Raw genomic sequence first — 18,186 nt, 5'->3', positions numbered from 1 at the left:
TATCAACATATTAAATGTGCAACCAGAGGGAAAAAAATTCTAGATCACCTGTACTCCACACACACACCCGCGTACAAAGCTCTGCCTAGCCCTCCATTTGGTAAATCCGACCACAACTCTATCCTCCTGATTCCAAAAATTAAAGCAGGAAGCACCAGTGACTCGGCCTCTAAAAAGTGGTCAGATGAAGCAGATGCTAAACTACAGGACTGTTTTGCTATCACAGACTGGAACATGTTCCGGGATTCTTCTGATGGCATTGAGGAATGCACCACATCAGTCACTGGCTTGATCAATAAGTGCATTGAGGACGTCGTCCCCACAGTGACTGTATGTACATACCCCAACCACAAGCCATGGATTACAGGCAACATTTGCACTGAACTAAGGGGTAGAGCTTCCGCTTTCAAGGTGCGGGACTCTAACCCGGAAGCTTACAAGAAGTCCTGCTATGCTCTGCGACGAACCATCAAACAGGCAAAGCGTCAATATGAGACTAAGATTGAATCATACTGTACCGGATCCGACGCTCGTTTTATGTGGCAGGGCTTGCAAACTATTACAGACTACAAAGGGAAGCACAACCGCGAGCGGCCCAGTGACATGAGCCTACCAGAAGAGCTAAATCACTTCTATGCTTGCTTCGAGGCAAGCAACATTGAGGTATGCAAGAGAGCATCAGCTGTTCCGGGCGACTGTGTGATCACGCTCTCTGTAGCCGATGTGAGTAAGACCTTTGAACCGGTCAACATACACAAGGCTGCGGGGCCGGACGGATTACCAGGACGTGTGCTCCGGGCATGTACTGACCAACTGGCAGGTGTCTTCACTGACATTTTCAAAATGTCCATGATTGAGTCTATAATAGCAGTTTCAAGCAGACCACCATAGTCCCTGTGCTCAAAAACACAAAGGCAACCTGCCTAAATGACTACAGACCCGTAGTACTCACGTCTGTAACCATGAAGTGCTTTGAAAGGTTGGTAATGGCTCACATCAACACCATTATCCCAGAAACCCTAGACCCACTTCAATTTGCATACCGCCCAAACAGATTTACAGATGATGCCATCTCTATTGCACTCCACACTGCCCTTTCCCACCTGGACAAAAGGAACACTTATGTGAGAATGGTATTCATTGACTACAGCTCAGCGTTCAACACCATAGTGCCCTCAAAGCTCATCACTAAGCTAAGGATCCTGGGACTAAACACTTCCCTCTGCAATTGGATCCTGGACTTTCTGACGGGCCACCCGCAGGTGGTAAGGATAGGTAGCAACACATCTGCCACGCTGATGCTCTACACTGGAGCTCCACAGGGGTGCATGCTCAGTCCCCTCCTGTACTCCCTGTTCACCCACGACTGCATGGCCAGGAACGACTCCAACATCATCATTAAGTTTGCAGACGACACAACAGTGGTAGGCCTGATCACTGACAATGACGAGACAGCCTATAGGGAGGAGGTCAGAGTCCTGGCCTAGCCCTCAACGTAACCAAGACTAAGGAGATGATTGTGGACTACAGGAAAAGGAGGACCGAGCACGCCCCCACTCTCATCGACGGGACAGTAGTGGAGCAGATGAGAGCATCAAGTTCCTTGGTGTCCACATCAACAACAAACTAGAATGGTCCAAACACACCAAGACAGTCGTGAAGAGGGCACGACAAATTCTATTCCCCCTCAGGAGATTAAAAATATTTTGCATGGGTCCTGAGATCCTCAAAAGGTTCTTCAGCTGCAACATCGAGAGCATTCTGACTTGTTGCATCACTGCCTGGTATGGCAATTGCTCGGCCTCTGACCGCAAGGCACTACAGAGGGTAATGTGAACGGACCAGTATATAACTGGGGCTAAGCTGCCTGCCTTCCAGGACCTCTACACCAGGCCGAGCCACCCCTGTCATACACTGTTCTCTCTACTACCACATGGCAAGCGGTACCGGAGTCCCAAGTCTAGGACAAAAAGGCTTCTCAACAGTTTTTACCCCAAGCCATAAGACTCCTGAACAGGTAACGAAATGACTACCCAGACTATTTGCATTGTGCCCCCCCCCCCCCTAATCCCTCTTTTTACACTGCTGCTACTCTCTGTTTATCATAAATGCATAGTCACTTTAACTATACATTCATGCACATACTACCTCAATTGGGCCGACCAACCAGTGCTCCCGCACATTGGCTAACCGGGCTATCTGCATTGTGTCCCGCCACCCGCCAACCCCTTTTTTACGCTACTGCTACTCTCTGTTCATCATGTATGCATTGTCGCTTTAGCCATATCTACATGTACATACTACCTCAATCAGCCTGACTAACTGGTGTCTGTATGTAGGCTCGCTACTTTTATAGCCTGTCCTTTTACTGTTGTTTTATTTCTTTACTTACCTATTGTTCACCTAACACCTTTTTTTGCACTATTGGTTAGAGCCTGTAAGTAAGCATTTCACTGTAAGGTCTACACCTGTTGTATTCGGCACACGTGACAAATACACTTTGATTTGATTTGACTATCCATAAGTTAAACATTGATGGTGTTGTTAGAGATGACCAAAAATGTATCGCTAAATACTGTTGCCACTTTTGCAGGAAATCGTATAGCTCTTCGTAATGTCAGGAATCCACAGATATGTTTTTTGACTCACTGAATAATGTTCACTCTATCAGTGATATAGAATCTAAACAGTGTGATGAACCCATCAAAGTTTAAGAGATTATAGAGTCTATCAAACATCTAAAGAACAATAAATCACCAGGTGTTGATGGAATTACATCATAATTTAAAAAATAATTTTCTGAACAAGTAGCTCCCTTCCTATTTGAAGTCTTTTTAGAGAGTATTAAAAACAATGTTTTCCCTCCTACGGGTCCTATGGGTTAATAACACTGATAATAACAATAACACTAAAGAAAGTGCTGCTCATTGATAACTGGTGTCCAATTTGTCTTCTTTTTTTCTTAACCTTTATTTAACTAAGCAAGTCAGTTAAGAACACATTCTTAACAGTGGGTTAACTGCCTGTTCAGGGGCAGAATGACAGATTTGTACCTTATCAGCTTGGGGGTTTGAACTTGCAACCTTCTGGTTACTAGTCCAATATTCTAACCACTAGGCTACCCTGCCGCCCCATAATAATCTTAATAATGACTATAAGATATTAGCCTTACTACTTGCAAAAATAATTAAAGAAGTCCTGGATCCAATCATCGATGAAACACAGTCTGGCTTTATGAGGAACAGACATATTTCTAGCAATATCAGACGAGTATTAGACATACTTGACTACTCAGACCTAATAACTGAGGATAGCTTCATATTATTTGTAAGGCTATTAAGACTCTCTATACTCTCTATACAAATGGTAACAGCTCTATCAAATTGAAATATGGCACCTCACCTAGAGTTGAGTTAAAGAGAGGAATTAGGCAAGGTTGTCCTATCTCTCTATACCTGTTTTTATTAATCACCCAACTTTTTACAAATTCTTTAAATAATAATCCTGTACAAGGTATTTCCATAGCTGGTAAAGAAAATATTATAAGCCAGCTGGCTGACGATACTACACTTTTTATGAAAGATGCTAACCAAATTCCCATATCGATCAATGTGATATACAATCCTTTTCCAAAATGTCTGGTCTAAATCTTAACATTAATAAATGTGAACTCATGGCTGTCAAAGATTGTGTGACACCTTCATATTATGGTATTGCAGTAAAAGAAGAACTTACATATTTAGGCAGAACCGTTACAAAGGATCAGAAGTCTAGAGGCTTACTAAACTTTAACCCTCTTATTAAAAACCCCCAGAAGGTGCTAAATCAATGGCTACAGAGGGACTTAACTTTAAAAGGTAGAGTCCTAATAACCAAGGCTGAAGGTTTCTCTAGACTAACATATGGCGCTCTATCTTTATATCTTGACAGTAAAATTACAAGACCATGGTGCTTGCCTACGGAGCTGTGAGGGGAACGGCACCTCAGTACCTCCAGGCTCTGATCAGGCCCTACACCCAAATAAGGGCACTGCGTTCATCCACCTCTGGCCTGCTCGCCTCCCTACCACTGAGGAAGTACAGTTCCCGCTCAGCCCAGTCAAAACTGTTCGCTGCTCTGGCTCCCCAATAGTGGAACAAACTCCCTCACGATGCCAGAACAGCGGAGTCAATCACCACCTTCCGGAGACACCTGAAACCCCACCTCTTTAAGGAATACCTAGGATAGGATAAAGTAATCCTTCTCACCCCCCCCCTTAAAATATTTAGATGCACTATTGTAAAGTGGCTGTTCCACTGGATGTCATAAGGTGAATGCACCAATTTGTAAGTCGCTCTGGATAAGAGCGTCTGCTAAATGACTTAAATGTAAATGTAAATGTAAATGTAAAATAAGCAAGGAGATAGACCAGATGCTTTTCAACTTTCTTTGGAGAAACCATACCCATTACATTAGGAAAACTGTTGTAATTAACACTTATGAGTATGGTGAGCTGAATTTTCTGGACTTTACTACCTTAAATAATAATTTCAAGATCAATTGGATAAAACAATTCCTAAGAAGACCCACTTCTATCTGGAATTGTATTCCTCATCATGTCTTCTCTACTTTTGGTGACCTTAACTTCATGTTGTTTTGCAATTATAATATTGATAAAGTTCCAGTGAAACTTTCTGCTTTTCATTGGCAGGTTTTCTTGTCATGGTCCTTAATTTATAAGCATAATTTTCTCCATATTGTCCATATCTCCTTCTACATATTATATATGGAATAATCGGGACATTTTGTATAAAAATACTTATTTCAATATTCTTTTAGAATATTGGTTCCGAAATAAATTCCTATTGGTGAGACAACTGGTAAATTCAGAGGGTAATTTACTTAGTTCTAAAGAATTCTTATCACTTTACAAGGTCTCTGTAACACCTAAAGATTTTGGAATTGTTTTAAATGGCATTCCCTCAGGTGATGCTTTATTATTCAGGAAAGTGTCAAGACCTGACCCTCAATTGAGAATCGATTCACGTTTAGATGGGACTCTTTGGCTGCTTTGACTTCCAGAGCCAAATGAGCCTTTAAACAGAACATGCACACGGTCCTTGGACTATAAGGAGTAATGTTAGGCTGCTTTAGTCCATGTTTGGGCTAGGTCCCCCACATTATATACTTTCTGATACACAAAATCAGTTTGAAATCAAATAAAGTTGATTGATCACAACTTTGAAGAGGGTATAACTGTAAATCAGTGACCCTCTACCTTGATTATAATGCTACTAAGTCGATGAGGTCAAAGTCTACTGTGGTGTCAAGCTATAAAGTTTTGTTGAGTCTGAAAAATTAGAATGCTTTTGGTTGTATATATAGACGATTTCAAGGGAATCCTCAAGGAGGTTTAGAGGTAGAAAATTACTTATTTGTGGGAATGAACAAAGCAAGGGTGCTGTAGGTGCTCTCAGTAAGCACTGTCCTCAATTCGTGTACTTTTAAACACACACACACACCAGATATTTTCTGAATATCGTCCAGAAAATCTGTAACTAGACCTGTTGGACAGCTAACTCGTTGACTCCAAACGGAGTATACATGGACATATTGCACAAAACAGTGTACGTTGAACATTCAAATATGTATTTTCAGGGTAAATACATGTCAACAGAACACATGGTTACTGTAACATTCATTATTACGAGAGATAATTAAAATAAATCGTATTTTGCAAGGAGGAACATACAACTTTCTTCCCACTGTTGTTACACTCAAACCTGTCCCCGATATGGGAGGAATAGTTGACAGCGCACGTCGGAGCCTTTACGCAACACAGCTACAATGTAATGGACTTTTAATTTCAAAACTCATTTAAAATAGTTGACAAGCCGGTGCAGCAACAACATATTACATTAAACTAACCGCTGACCATTGATGGTGTCCTTTGATAAACATTGTTCTTGTCAAGCTTAACGTTACGGACATCAACAATCTTGCGCGAGCCTAGTAGCTGTAAAGCTAGCTATCTAACGTTAGTCAGTTAACGTTAGCTTCTCCCCGGCTATTTTTAGTGCAATTAAGCAGCTATTTCCAGACCAAGGCGTCACCCTCTTACGACCTGTAAAGTCATTATTGTCTCCCATGATCTCGTTAAGTTAGCTAATCATTTGTACAAAATGTCAACGACATCGTTGGATAAGGAATTGCAAGAGCGCTTGAGAGAGGCGTCTGCGATTGGAGACATCGACGAGGTGCGGATTTTAGTGGAAAGCGGAGTAAATGTCAACTCTCAAAACGAAATAAACGGATGGTAAGTGTGTCATATATATATATATATATATATATATATATATATATATATTAATCAAACTTAAACACAAGTTGATCAATAATCACCCGTCCTTACATGTTATTTATCGATTGATTGTTAAAATGCTGCCGGCGCAATGTTGGCAACGTGCTCTATGCAATTGCATGTCAAATGTCACCATTTCATGCTGGCCTAAGAAAAATAGTGTTATCCAATTATGCCTAGATGGCAATCTCCTTTAACTGCAAGTGATGCAAATATACCCCGGCGTGGGTTCTCAAGTTTGACTATGAACACTGTATTTCATCTGGATCTACCTCCAGTAGCTACTCCAGTAGCTACTTTATCATTCACAATGACTGTTCCAACATTGGCTGTTTGAGTCATCATCATGCAATGTCAGTCTTTCATCAACATTATGAATCATCCCAGAGCAGATCAGAGACTTACTTTTTCCATTGTCTCCTATTCAGGACATGTTTGCATTGGGCATGCAAGAGAAACCACAAACCGGTTGTGTCGTACCTGCTGAACTCTGGCGCTGATCAAGAGATCCTCACTGCAAAAGATGAGCTGGCTGTCCAGCTGACCTCTAAGCCTGAAATCAGAAGACTGTTAGGAGGTAAATGTCCCATCACATCACCACTCTCCCAGTTATTACTGTTTTTGTGTTAAAATTATCTTAAACATGTTCATGAAATATCTGTAAAATAGCTGTATTTTGCATTTAATGACTATTAGAAGCACTAATGCCACCCCTAAGCACTAGTTCATTGCCAGTGAATTGTTTTACCTGCTCATAGTTAGGGGTCACAATTTGGATAATGATCATAGATGGAGACTCCTGCCAGGACCTGCTATGTTTTGGTTTTCACAGCATACTCTGGGCATGTCAATGTTCAAGGCTCCCCCAATTCAATGTGGTGTCTTATATATTTTTTCACAGTTGAGGAGGAGGAAGTGCCTGAAATCAAGGAGCCTGAGTTGCCAATCATTCCAAACTACCTGTCCAACCCGCCATTCATGTACAGTAAGATGGACAACAAGGCTGAGCTCATATTGGCACAGTTGACCCAAAATGGCAATGGAGACCACTCATCAGATGACCCACACAGTGACTCAGCTTCCCTGTCGCCCACCCACGAGCAACAGCTGCCTCAGCAACCGCAGAGCCTACTCTCTGACAGGCCGAGGGAGGGGGCCTTCATCCCATTGGCGCAGCAGAACGGAGTGTCACCGAACCCCGCCTCGTCTCTCACCGTCAACGGAGGCCTGCCTATGGACATCTCCATGGAGCCCCACCTGGTCAACCATGGGGAGTACCCACACTCGGTGGCCCATAATGGGGCTGTGTGCTCTCCTCCCCTGCCCTCCCCCAGCCCCAGCACCACCAGCAGTAGCAGCCAAGCCCAGGTGGCTAACGCTAACCCATCTATGACCCGGCAGCAGTCCCTCCCTCAGCAGCTCAACTGTGGCCAGGGTGCTGGGGGTAACATGCCTGCTTTCCAGCCTTTCTTCTTTACCAGTACATTCCCTGTCAATGTGCAAGGTAAGGACGGTCGCCACACTGCACTTGCTACTGATGTTGTGCTGTTGATGTCTGTTTGTCTCTAATGTTGTGGTGTTCGATCAAGCATTGATTTGAGTCAACAGCAGAGCTTTTTTGGAGCCAATGTTGAGCCTGTTTTATCACTGCTCTGCACTTTCAGACCCATTATCCAATGCTTTCTCCCCATGTGTGTGCCTGAATGTGCCCCAGGTGCTGAGTGTTCTCTCTACTGCATCTTACACACTGAAGTAGCTAGCATAATCTCATTGGTGTATTTGTGTGTCTCTCCCAGAGCTGGTCTTAAAGGTGCGTATCCAGAACCCCAACGCGCGGGAGAACGACTTCATCGAGGTGGAGCTGGACAGACAGGAGCTGACCTACCGCTCGCTGCTCCGGGTGTGCTGTCGCGAGCTGGACATCAGCACCGAACACGTGGAGAAGATCCGCAAGCTGCCCAACACCATGCTGCGAAAGGTATGGAATGGCAGAGGCACGCACACGCAGGCACAAAAACACACACATGCATCAGAAGGGTGATGTTTCAGGTGGCTCTGGTACTCAAACTGGCTGGTTATAACACTAGTGGCTGAGCACTAGCACTGTGAACCCTGAGGCTGCAGCTACCGTTCCACTCCACTAACCAGCTCAATGGAGCGAGCAGGGCAGGGCAGGGCCAGACACCACTAATAAAAGATGCAGGGCAGGCAGGAACACTCCTAGACACACCTCGATGACAGTTCACTGTTCTGTTAGGTTGGAGCACCACGCTGTTCTGTTAGGTTGGAGCACCATGCTGTTCTGTTAGGTTGGAGCGCAACGTTGTTCTGTTAGGTTGGAGCACCATGCTGTTCTGTTAGGTTGGAGCACCATGCTGTTCTGTTAGGTTGGAGCACCACGCTGTTCTGTTAGGTTGGAGCACCATGCTGTTCTGTTAGGTTTCTGTTAGGTTGGAGCACCATGCTGTTCTGTTAGGTTGGAGCACCATGCTGTTCTGTTAGGTTGGAGCACCATGCTGTTCTGTTAGGTTGGAGCACCATGCTGTTCTGTTAGGTTGGAGCACCACGCTGTTCTGTTAGGTTGGAGCACCACGCTGTTCTGTTAGGTTGGAGCACCACGCTGTTCTGTTAGGTTGGAGCACCACGCTGTTCTGTTAGGTTGGAGCACCACGCTGTTCTGTTAGGTTGGCAGCTGTTCTGTTACCTGTTAGGTTGGAGCACCACGCTGTTCTGTTAGGTTGTCTGTTAGGTTGGAGCACCACGCTGTTCTGTTAGGTTGGAGCACCATGCTGTTCTGTTAGGTTGGAGCACCACGCTGTTCTGTTAGGTTGGAGCACCACGCTGTTCTGTTAGGTTGGAGCACCACGCTGTTCTGTTAGGTTGGAGCACCACGCTGTTCTGTTAGGTTGGAGCACCACGCTGTTCTGTTAGGTTGGAGCACCACGCTGTTCTGTTAGGTTGGAGCACCACGCTGTTCTGTTAGGTTGGAGCACCACGCTGTTCTGTTAGGTTGGAGCACCATGCTGTTCTGTTAGGTTGGAGCACCATTGTTAGGTTGGAGCACCACGCTGTTCTGTTAGGTTGGAGCACCATGCTGTTCTGTTAGGTTGGAGCACCATGCTGTTCTGTTAGGTTGGAGCACCACGCTGTTCTGTTAGGTTGGAGCACCATGCTGTTCTGTTAGGTTGGAGCACCACGCTGTTCTGTTAGGTTGGAGCACCACGCTGTTCTGTTAGGTTGGAGCACCATGCTGTTCTGTTAGGTTGGAGCACCATGCTGTTCTGTTAGGTTGGAGCACCATGCTGTTCTGTTCTGTTTCTGTTAGGTTGGAGCACCATGCTGTTCTGTTAGGTTGGAGCACCATGCTGTTCTGTTAGGTTGGAGCACCATGCTGTTCTGTTAGGTTGGAGCACCACGCTGTTCTGTTAGGTTGGAGCACCACGCTGTTCTGTTAGGTTGGAGCACCACGCTGTTCTGTTAGGTTGGAGCACCATGCTGTTCTGTTAGGTTGGAGCACCATCTGTTCTGTTAGGTGTTCTGTTAGGTTGGAGCACCACGCTGTTCTGTTAGGTTGGAGCACCACGCTGTTCTGTTAGGTTGGAGCACCACGCTGTTCTGTTAGGTTGGAGCACCACGCTGTTCTGTTAGGTTGGAGCACCACGCTGTTCTGTTAGGTTGGAGCACCACGCTGTTCTGTTAGGTTGGAGCACCACGCTGTTCTGTTAGGTTGGAGCACCACGCTGTTCTGTTAGGTTGGAGCACCACGCTGTTCTGTTAGGTTGGAGCGCAACGCTGTTCTGTTAGGTTGGAGCACCATGCTGTTCTGTTAGGTTGGAAACACTGATCATGACGGCTGCTTGATGATGGAATGATGGTCACACATTATTACCATTTTAATAAATAATTTGCATGAGAGCGAGAGTGTGTGTACAGCTCTATTCTTTTCTTATGAGTTAGGGTCACAGAAAATGTTAATGTTTGCAAGTTAATTGATCAAATCAAATCAAATTTTATTTGTCACATACACATGGTTAGCAGATGTTAATGCGAGTGTAGCGAAATGCTTGTGCTTCTAGTTCCGACAATGCAGTGATAACCAACAAGTAATCTAACTAACAATTCCAAAACTACTCTCTTATACACAGTGTAAGGGGATAAGGAATATGTACATAAGGATATATGAATGAGTGATGGTACAGAGCAGCATACAGTAGATGGTATCGAGTACAGTATATACATATGAGATGAGTATGTAGACAAAGTAAACAAAGTGGCATAGTTAAAGTGGCTAGTGATACATGTATTACATAAGGATGCAGTCGATGATGTAGAGTACAGTATATACATATGCATATGAGATGAATAATGTAGGGTAAGTAACATTATATAAGGTAGCATTGTTTAAAGTGGCTAGTGATATATTTACATCAATTCCCATTATTAAAATGGCTGGAGTTGGGTCAGTGTCAATGACAGTGTGTTGGCAGCAGCCACTCAATGTTAGTGGTGGCTGTTTAACAGTCTGATGGCCTTGAGATAGAAGCTGTTTTTCAGTCTCTCGGTCCCAGCTTTGATGCACCTGTACTGACCTCGCCTTCTGGATGATAGCGGGGTGAACAGGCAGTGGTTCGGGTGGTTGATGTCCTTGATGATCTTTATGGCCTTCCTGTAACAACGGGTGGTGTAGGTGTCCTGGAGGGCAGGTAGTTTGCCCCCGGTGATGCGTTGTGCAGTCCTCACTACCCTCTGGAGAGCCTTACGGTTGAGGGCGGAGCAGTTGCCGTACCAGGCGGTGATACAGCCCGCCAGGATGCTCTCGATTGTGCATCTGTAGAAGTTTGTGAGTGCTTTTGGTGACAAGCCGAATTTCTTCAGCCTCCTGAGGTTGAATAGGCGCTGCTGCGCCTTCTTCACGACGCTGTCAGTGTGAGTGGACCAATTCAGTTTGTCTGTGATGTGTATGCCGAGGAACTTAAAACTAGCTACCCTCTCCACTTGATTTGAGCTACATTGTGTTCCATGGCACACGGTAGTCCCATCTTGCACTGCATGGGTGGATTTGATATGAAAACAATGTCACCCATCCAGTTATGAAGGGAGCTGTTGTCACATTATGTAATCCCAGAACAACTGCTGACTAAGACTGTGAAACACACACACACACACACACACACACACACACACACACACACACACACACACACACACACACACACACACACACACACACACACACACACACACACACACACACACACACACACACACACACACACACACACACACACACACACACACACACACACACACACCTCTTCTTTCCTCCCACTTAATGTCTGTAAGTCCTGTGTGTGATGAACCATGTATGTACTCGATTTTGTACCGTAATCACTACAAACAATTGGACCTTTTGTGGACAATAAAGATGTTTTATTGAATGTAACTTTATTATTCCCAGGACAAAGATGTGGCTCGGCTGCAGGACTTCCAGGAGTTAGAGGTGGTGCTGGAGAAGGCTGAGGGCCTGGCACTCCTCTCTGGGGCGGGAGGCCTCACCGACAGACCCTGCTACAACATGAAGGCCTCCAGACTCACCTACTAGAGACCAACAGGATTGACAGACACACAGACAGACCCTGCTACAACATGAATGCCTCCAGACTCACCTACTAGAGACCAACAGGACGGACAGACACACAGACAGACCCTGCTACAACATGAATGCCTCCAGACTCACCTACTAGAGACCAACAGGACGGATAGACACACAGACAGACCCTGCTACGACATGAATGCCTCCAGACTCACCTACTAGAGACCAACAGGATTGACAGACACACAGACAGACACTGCTACAACATGAAGGCCTCCAGACTCACCTACTAGAGACCAACAGGACGGACAGACAGACCCTGATGTCCATGTGGACCCTACTATCTCTCTATTGACCGTAATAGCCACTATCGTTATTAGTCAATTTCATTGCATTATGATCCGGTGTCGTTCAGCCAGCGTTATTGGGGGTTTGTTTAAAAATCCTGTTGTGTTAGCTAGGTAACGTGGTCGCCCTGCCTGTCCTTGCCTTGCTCCCTGCCAGTCTGTCCCCATGCAGCGCTCGCTAACCGATTGCTCATGCAACATGTCCTCAGTTACATACTGAAGAATTTGGGCCTCCTTCCCTCTCTGTCCCCTCTTCTCTTCCCTCTGTCCCTCACTCTCTCCTCCCTCTTTGTGTTGTCGGGCTACAGTGGAACATTGGCGTTGAGGGACAGTGACAGTCTTCCTAGATGGCTTAACTTATGTACTGTACATGGATCCCTTTGTACTGGGCATTAGTCATACATGTACTGGGGACTTGGCTCCTGGGAATGAGGGGTTTGAGAAGAGTAGAGGCCATTTGAACAGCTCTTCTGATATACAGCCATGGCTCTTATTAGTCCAACATGGGCGGCTTAGTACAATGTTGCGACACAGCTGACTTGCACACAGCAACATGCAGTATTGCCGCTTGCTTAGTGGGCATAGCAGGTGGCTGCCGACGTTCCAACTGGCATTCACACCCATGCTGCAGACTGCACACACACACACACACACAGTCATACTCCCACACTTCAGTGATATTTCCAGTTTTTCCTTCAGTGGTTGCCCATGTTATCACACTACCCTGTTTATTTGTTCTTAGGTGGATGTTGATGGAGCTATTAACAGAGATGTTGCTTTGTGCTGCTGAGGTTTGATCATCTAAGAGGGAGTGGGTTTGAGTGTTGTCTCTTGCCAATTGAGAAGTTTTTGTTAGTTTCGTAGAACTGTTTATGTGCTTAGTAAGCAAACAGATGCTTCAAGTTGAATCCGTATTGTTAAGACGGTGTGTCTGTTTCTTAAAGAACTCTCTTCGTCAGTTGGAAGATAACGGCCTTCTAACAGATGTTATGGTTAACTAGCTCCACAGACACTGTCTGGATTTCAATCAAACACCCAATGTGGAACAATTCTTCATTGCTCCTGCTCTGTGAATTTAGTTTTATTCTACAATGTTTACTTGCTGAAACAAAACTCATTTAGATTAACATGTATTGGGTGCAGGGGCAATATTTAAATGTTCTACAGTTTGGTTGAATGTTTGTGTGTGTGAGGGGTTATTTTCAATGTAACAGTTATTGGGTCTAATATTCAACTGCCACTTTCAGCTGTGAATGAATTGAATGGTAGACCGTTCCTATAGAGTTCAGGTATTATTGATTGAAGCAGAATCTGCTAGGTTCACTTTAGGGGAAGTATATTCCCAGCTCAAGTAGGGGTTCCCCTAAAATGAGCATTTTAAACTGTTTCTGAATCGCTTCGCTTAAGATACTTCCATTTACTGTGATTAGATCAAAACCAAATACAAACCTAGCCAGAAAAATAGTATGGTTCTCCACAATAGATTATCTATCATAAATGTCCTATTTTTGAATTGCTGTATGAAATGTTTTTAGTTTTTTCGGAGTGAACTGAATGACGTGGGCAAAGGACAGTTTGAAAGGATTGTTTCTGTTTCATAAGTTTAACACGGCTGTTATGTTTGAGTGCTTCCATAACACGTTTCCCAGCAATTCTCCCTGTTGCTTCTATCATACAGGGCATTTGTCATAATACTCAAGTTCACACTGCTCTGTGAGAACGTTTTAAACACATAACCTACATTAACATGTAAGCTAGCTAGAGATCAAATGTTAGCTCTTGAGGGGTCCCCGAGTTTAACCTACTGACATTTGACTTTTGTCAAGTTGTGGTGTTTGCTACTTCTTTGTTTGAGTATAAATGACGATTCATACACAAGAACGCAAACGTTAGTGTTGAAGCTGAATGAGAGTGCATTGATTGAAAAGATTACTGCTTAAAATGCTTTATGACAAACACATTTGCTCATAGAGGAAGACTAAGACCCTAACATGTCCTATCAGTCCTTTATGCTGGTTAACATTCAGTTCAGTGGTACAGTCAGTGGTCCACTACAGAAGTTTATAAACAATCAACAGTCAGTTACTAACAAAGGCGTTAATTGTTTACTGTTCAGATGTATACCTTAAGCTCTGGCTGTCTTAGTATGTTTAATGATGATATATTTTTATTCATTTGTCATTTCCTTTTTTAACGAGAAATGTCTTTAGTTTGTATCGATGCCTACAAGTATGGACCGTGTTTATCAATGGGGGTGAAAGGGAAGGTAGGTTGCAGCTAGGATGAAACCAAGTGTAAAGCCACAGTATCTACTGTGTTGAATGGGTTGAGTGTAAAGGTTGAAGAAATACAAGACTAACTTGAACATGTCAAATGGGCTCTCCAGAGGATTTTGTATTCCTAACTTGTGCCACGAGACCGAGAGGTACCTGGTTGAAGAAGCTGAATGATGATGTTTGAAATGCCTACGGCCATTTTGTGCCCAGTGAAGGAGCACCAGTGTTCTAGAATGTTCCAGAATGAATACTAGTTCTGTGAAATGGATGACTAACATTGTACTGATTGATTGCTCATGTTCTAGAGGAAGAATACAGTAACTTTACCTATGCATTCAGAGTCTGATATTTTTATATGTCCTGTGTACCTTTGATAAATTCCTTATAGGCACTGTTTAACTTGTGTTTGATTGTGAAGACCTGTACCTGTTCTTTGATAAAGCATGGTGGGTAACTTGATCAATCTGTCCTTTTGTCGGAAATTGGTGGTTATATCAAAGGATCAGATGGTAATTATGAATATGGCAGAGAACTGAATTGAAGCCTCATCGGTTTCTACTAAGATCCACTAGAGGGTGTAGTTAGGTCAGTGTTGACATGAATCAACCATGCCAATGCAGTGGTGTAACTGTTCACTGCCTTGCTCTCCTCCCAAAGTAAATCGTTTCAAATGAAACATGCTTAAATTTCATCCAAAAAGCATGGTTATATGGAGCTTTAACATTGTTTAACTAGATTGATTTGGGAGTCGGGGGGTGTTATTATAATAGGATACACTGTACAAACCATTAGGAACACCGCCCTAATATACTGTAGCGTTGCACCCCCTTTTGTGCTCAGGACAGCCTCAATTCATCGGGACATGGACTCTACAATGTGAAAAGCTTTCCACACATGTTGACTCCAGTGCTTCCCACAGTTGTGTCAAGTTGGCTGGATGTCCTTTGGGTGGTAGATCATTCTTGATACACACGGGAAACTGTTGTCTGGGAAAAGCCCAGCAAGGTTACAGTTCTTGACACAAACCAGTGAGCCTGGCACCTACTACCATATCCTGTTCAAAGGCACTTAAATCTTTTGTCTTGCCTGTTCACCCTCTGAATGGCACACATACACAAACCATGTCTCACTTGTTTTAAGTCTTAACAATCCTTCTTAACCTGTCTCCACCCCATTCATCTCCACTGACTGTAGTGGATCTAATAACATGTGACATCAATAAGGGATCATGTCTTTCAACTGGATTTACCTGGTCAGTCTATGTCATGGAAATAGCAGGTGTTTCTAATGTTGTGTACACTCAGTACATAGTCTAGAAACCTCTGAAAACATCATTCTGCCTGGTTTAACATTTTATGCAGGTGGCTAAAGAAGAAGACTAGTTCAGTGTAGTGTCAGACGAAGGTAGAAAACCTACAGAAGCACATCACTTTAGTTCACACACAATTTAGGAGTGGAAAAGTCATGAATTTGTTCAACTTTAAACAGCCTCGTCATCAACCACTCCAAATCTCTTTATTTATTCCAGTCCATTGACAGTGGCAGTTTGGTCAACAACAAAAAAATACTATTTTATTTAACAATTTAATAATACATAACATCAGTAAAATAGTTTTTTAGATATTGGGGTACACGATGTTATGGGCCAATGCCAGCTTACGCTGCGGGACCCTTTTATCAACTGATAGCCACAACATGAGCCTGATGACTAAGATTCAGAATGACCCATGACATGTTATTTGGAGCTGTCTAACTTCTTGGTGAAGTTGGGGGAGCTACTGTACCAGTTAGTGCATGCATAATCAAATTGATGCTTCACTAACGGTGATGAAAGTTTTTTCATGGTCCCTTTATCTAGAAATGTGGCTTTTGGTGACCTTGGTAACCAGAAACAAGCATGGGAATTGTTTTCCTTCCTACTGTGGCTCAGTGGCCACAGTAGGAAGTCTCACTGGTGAAGCTCCAAGAGAATGATTGGATGTGTAGATTGATGTGTAGATTGACCTCAGGGACTTTGACACAACATAGCTGCTTCCCCAAGTACAGGTGGGAGTGGGGTCTCAAAATAACACAGCTGCTTTAGTCGGAGTGGAATCTCATAACAAAAGCTAGAACTGAACAGCCCTAGGTGAATGGGGCAGAAATCCTACAGGTGACAGGAGCAGAAATCCTACAGGTGACAGGAGCAGAAATCCTTTAGGTGACAGGAGCAGAAATCCTTTAGGTGACAGGGGAAGAAATCCTACAGGTGACAGGAGCAGAAATCCTTTAGGTGACAGGAGCAGAAATCCTTTAGGTGACAGGAGCAGAAATCCTACAGGTGACAGGAGCAGAAATCCTACAGGTGACAGGAGCAGAAATCCTTTAGGTGACGAGCAGAAATCCTACAGGTGACAGGAGCAGAAATCCTTTAGGTGACGAGCAGAAATCCTACAGGTGACAGGAGCAGAAATCCTTTAGGTGACGAGCAGAAATCCTACAGGTGACAGGAGCAGAAATCCTTTAGGTGACAGGAGCAGAAATCCTTTAGGTGACAGGAGCAGAAATCCTTTAGGTGACAGGAGCAGAAATCCTTTAGGTGACAGGAGCAGATATCCTTTAGGTGACAGGAGCAGAAATCCTACAGGTGACAGGAGCAGAAATCCTTTAGGTGACAGGAGCAGAAATCCTTTAGGTGACAGGAGCAGAAATCCTTTAGGTGACAGGAGCAGAAATCCTTTAGGTGACAGGAGCAGATATCCTTTAGGTGACAGGAGCAGATATCCTTTAGGTGACAGGAGCAGATATCCTTTAGGTGACAGGAGCAGAAATCCTTTAGGTGACAGGAGCAGAAATCCTTTAGGTGACAGGAGCAGAAATCCTTTAGGTGACAGGAGCAGAAATCCTTTAGGTCACAGGAGCAGATGTCAGATGTCTTTAGTGGCTGTTCCTGATAGTTAGTTGTGTACAGCTTTGTTTTCAGCCGGTCCACACACACTTGACCCTGCACACAATGTCTGTATAAGTGTTGACATGTACTATAAAAGCCCATGTTCAAGAGTGCAGGAATGTTATTATGTTCTCTTCCTAATTTAAAGAACACAAACAGTGAGTAAGCTATCGCCACACTGCCCCCAAATATGTGCGAAGTGCACAAGCTGGTTGGAAAAGGAATGAAAATATTCCTCATGTGGTCAGCAGATGTTTTAAGGCCTGCTCAACTGACACAAGAGCAAGGCACTAGTTGCGTAATACCAACCGGCTGGAAAGTGACACTTAACAGAGTGATATTTGTGTGCTGACGTGCTCGTAGGTGTGTGTATGTGCGTAGGTAAGTAGGTCTGTATGTTTGTTTGTTTGCTACATGTCTAGCCGCTGTCTGTTTGGTCAGGGCGGGCGGATATGTGTGGGAGTGTGTGTGTCCGCATGTAGTTAAGTCTATACCTGGGTGTTTGACCTTCATACATGTTCTGTGTGTGTGTGTGTGTGTGTGTGTGTGTGTGTGTGTGTGTGTGTGTGTGTGTGTGTGTGTGTGTGTGTGTGTGTGTGTGTGTGTGTGTGTGTGTGTGTGTGCGTGTGTGTGTCTGCACACGTGTGCCATGTCTAGCCATCATGTGTCTGGCCTCCTCCCTGGGTCAGGGTCTAGGAATC

The 18,186-nt window shown here is 44.1% G+C and overlaps 1 protein-coding gene across 1 annotated transcript; it reads left to right on the top strand.

Annotated features, from left to right (window-relative positions):
• Positions 1-5,742: 5,742 nt before the first annotated feature.
• Positions 5,743-15,015, top strand: ankrd40 (ankyrin repeat domain 40). The gene is made up of 5 exons (XM_046305884.1): positions 5,743-6,295; positions 6,769-6,917; positions 7,242-7,844; positions 8,137-8,318; positions 11,799-15,015. Exons 1-5 carry the CDS (start codon positions 6,162-6,164, stop codon positions 11,940-11,942), a joined length of 1,212 nt encoding a protein of 403 aa, XP_046161840.1. The 5' UTR covers positions 5,743-6,161; the 3' UTR covers positions 11,943-15,015.
• Positions 15,016-18,186: the final 3,171 nt, after the last annotated feature.

This window comes from Oncorhynchus gorbuscha, linkage group LG16 (assembly GCF_021184085.1).
Source record: "Oncorhynchus gorbuscha isolate QuinsamMale2020 ecotype Even-year linkage group LG16, OgorEven_v1.0, whole genome shotgun sequence".
NCBI classification, from domain to species: domain Eukaryota; kingdom Metazoa; phylum Chordata; class Actinopteri; order Salmoniformes; family Salmonidae; genus Oncorhynchus; species Oncorhynchus gorbuscha.
The sequence above is the reverse complement of the archived record's forward strand: the minus strand, read 5'-3'. Positions and strand labels throughout refer to the sequence as shown.

Bases quoted from the DNA above. Each gene is read 5' to 3' on its own strand.
- ankrd40 (XM_046305884.1), top strand. From the start codon at position 6,162: ATGTCAACGACATCGTTGGATAAGGAATTGCAAGAGCGCTTGAGAGAG. The intron at 6,296-6,768 runs GTAAGTGTGTCA...TCTCCTATTCAG, and splicing joins CAAAACGAAATAAACGGATG to GACATGTTTGCATTGGGCAT. The intron at 8,319-11,798 runs GTATGGAATGGC...TATTATTCCCAG, and splicing joins CCAACACCATGCTGCGAAAG to GACAAAGATGTGGCTCGGCT.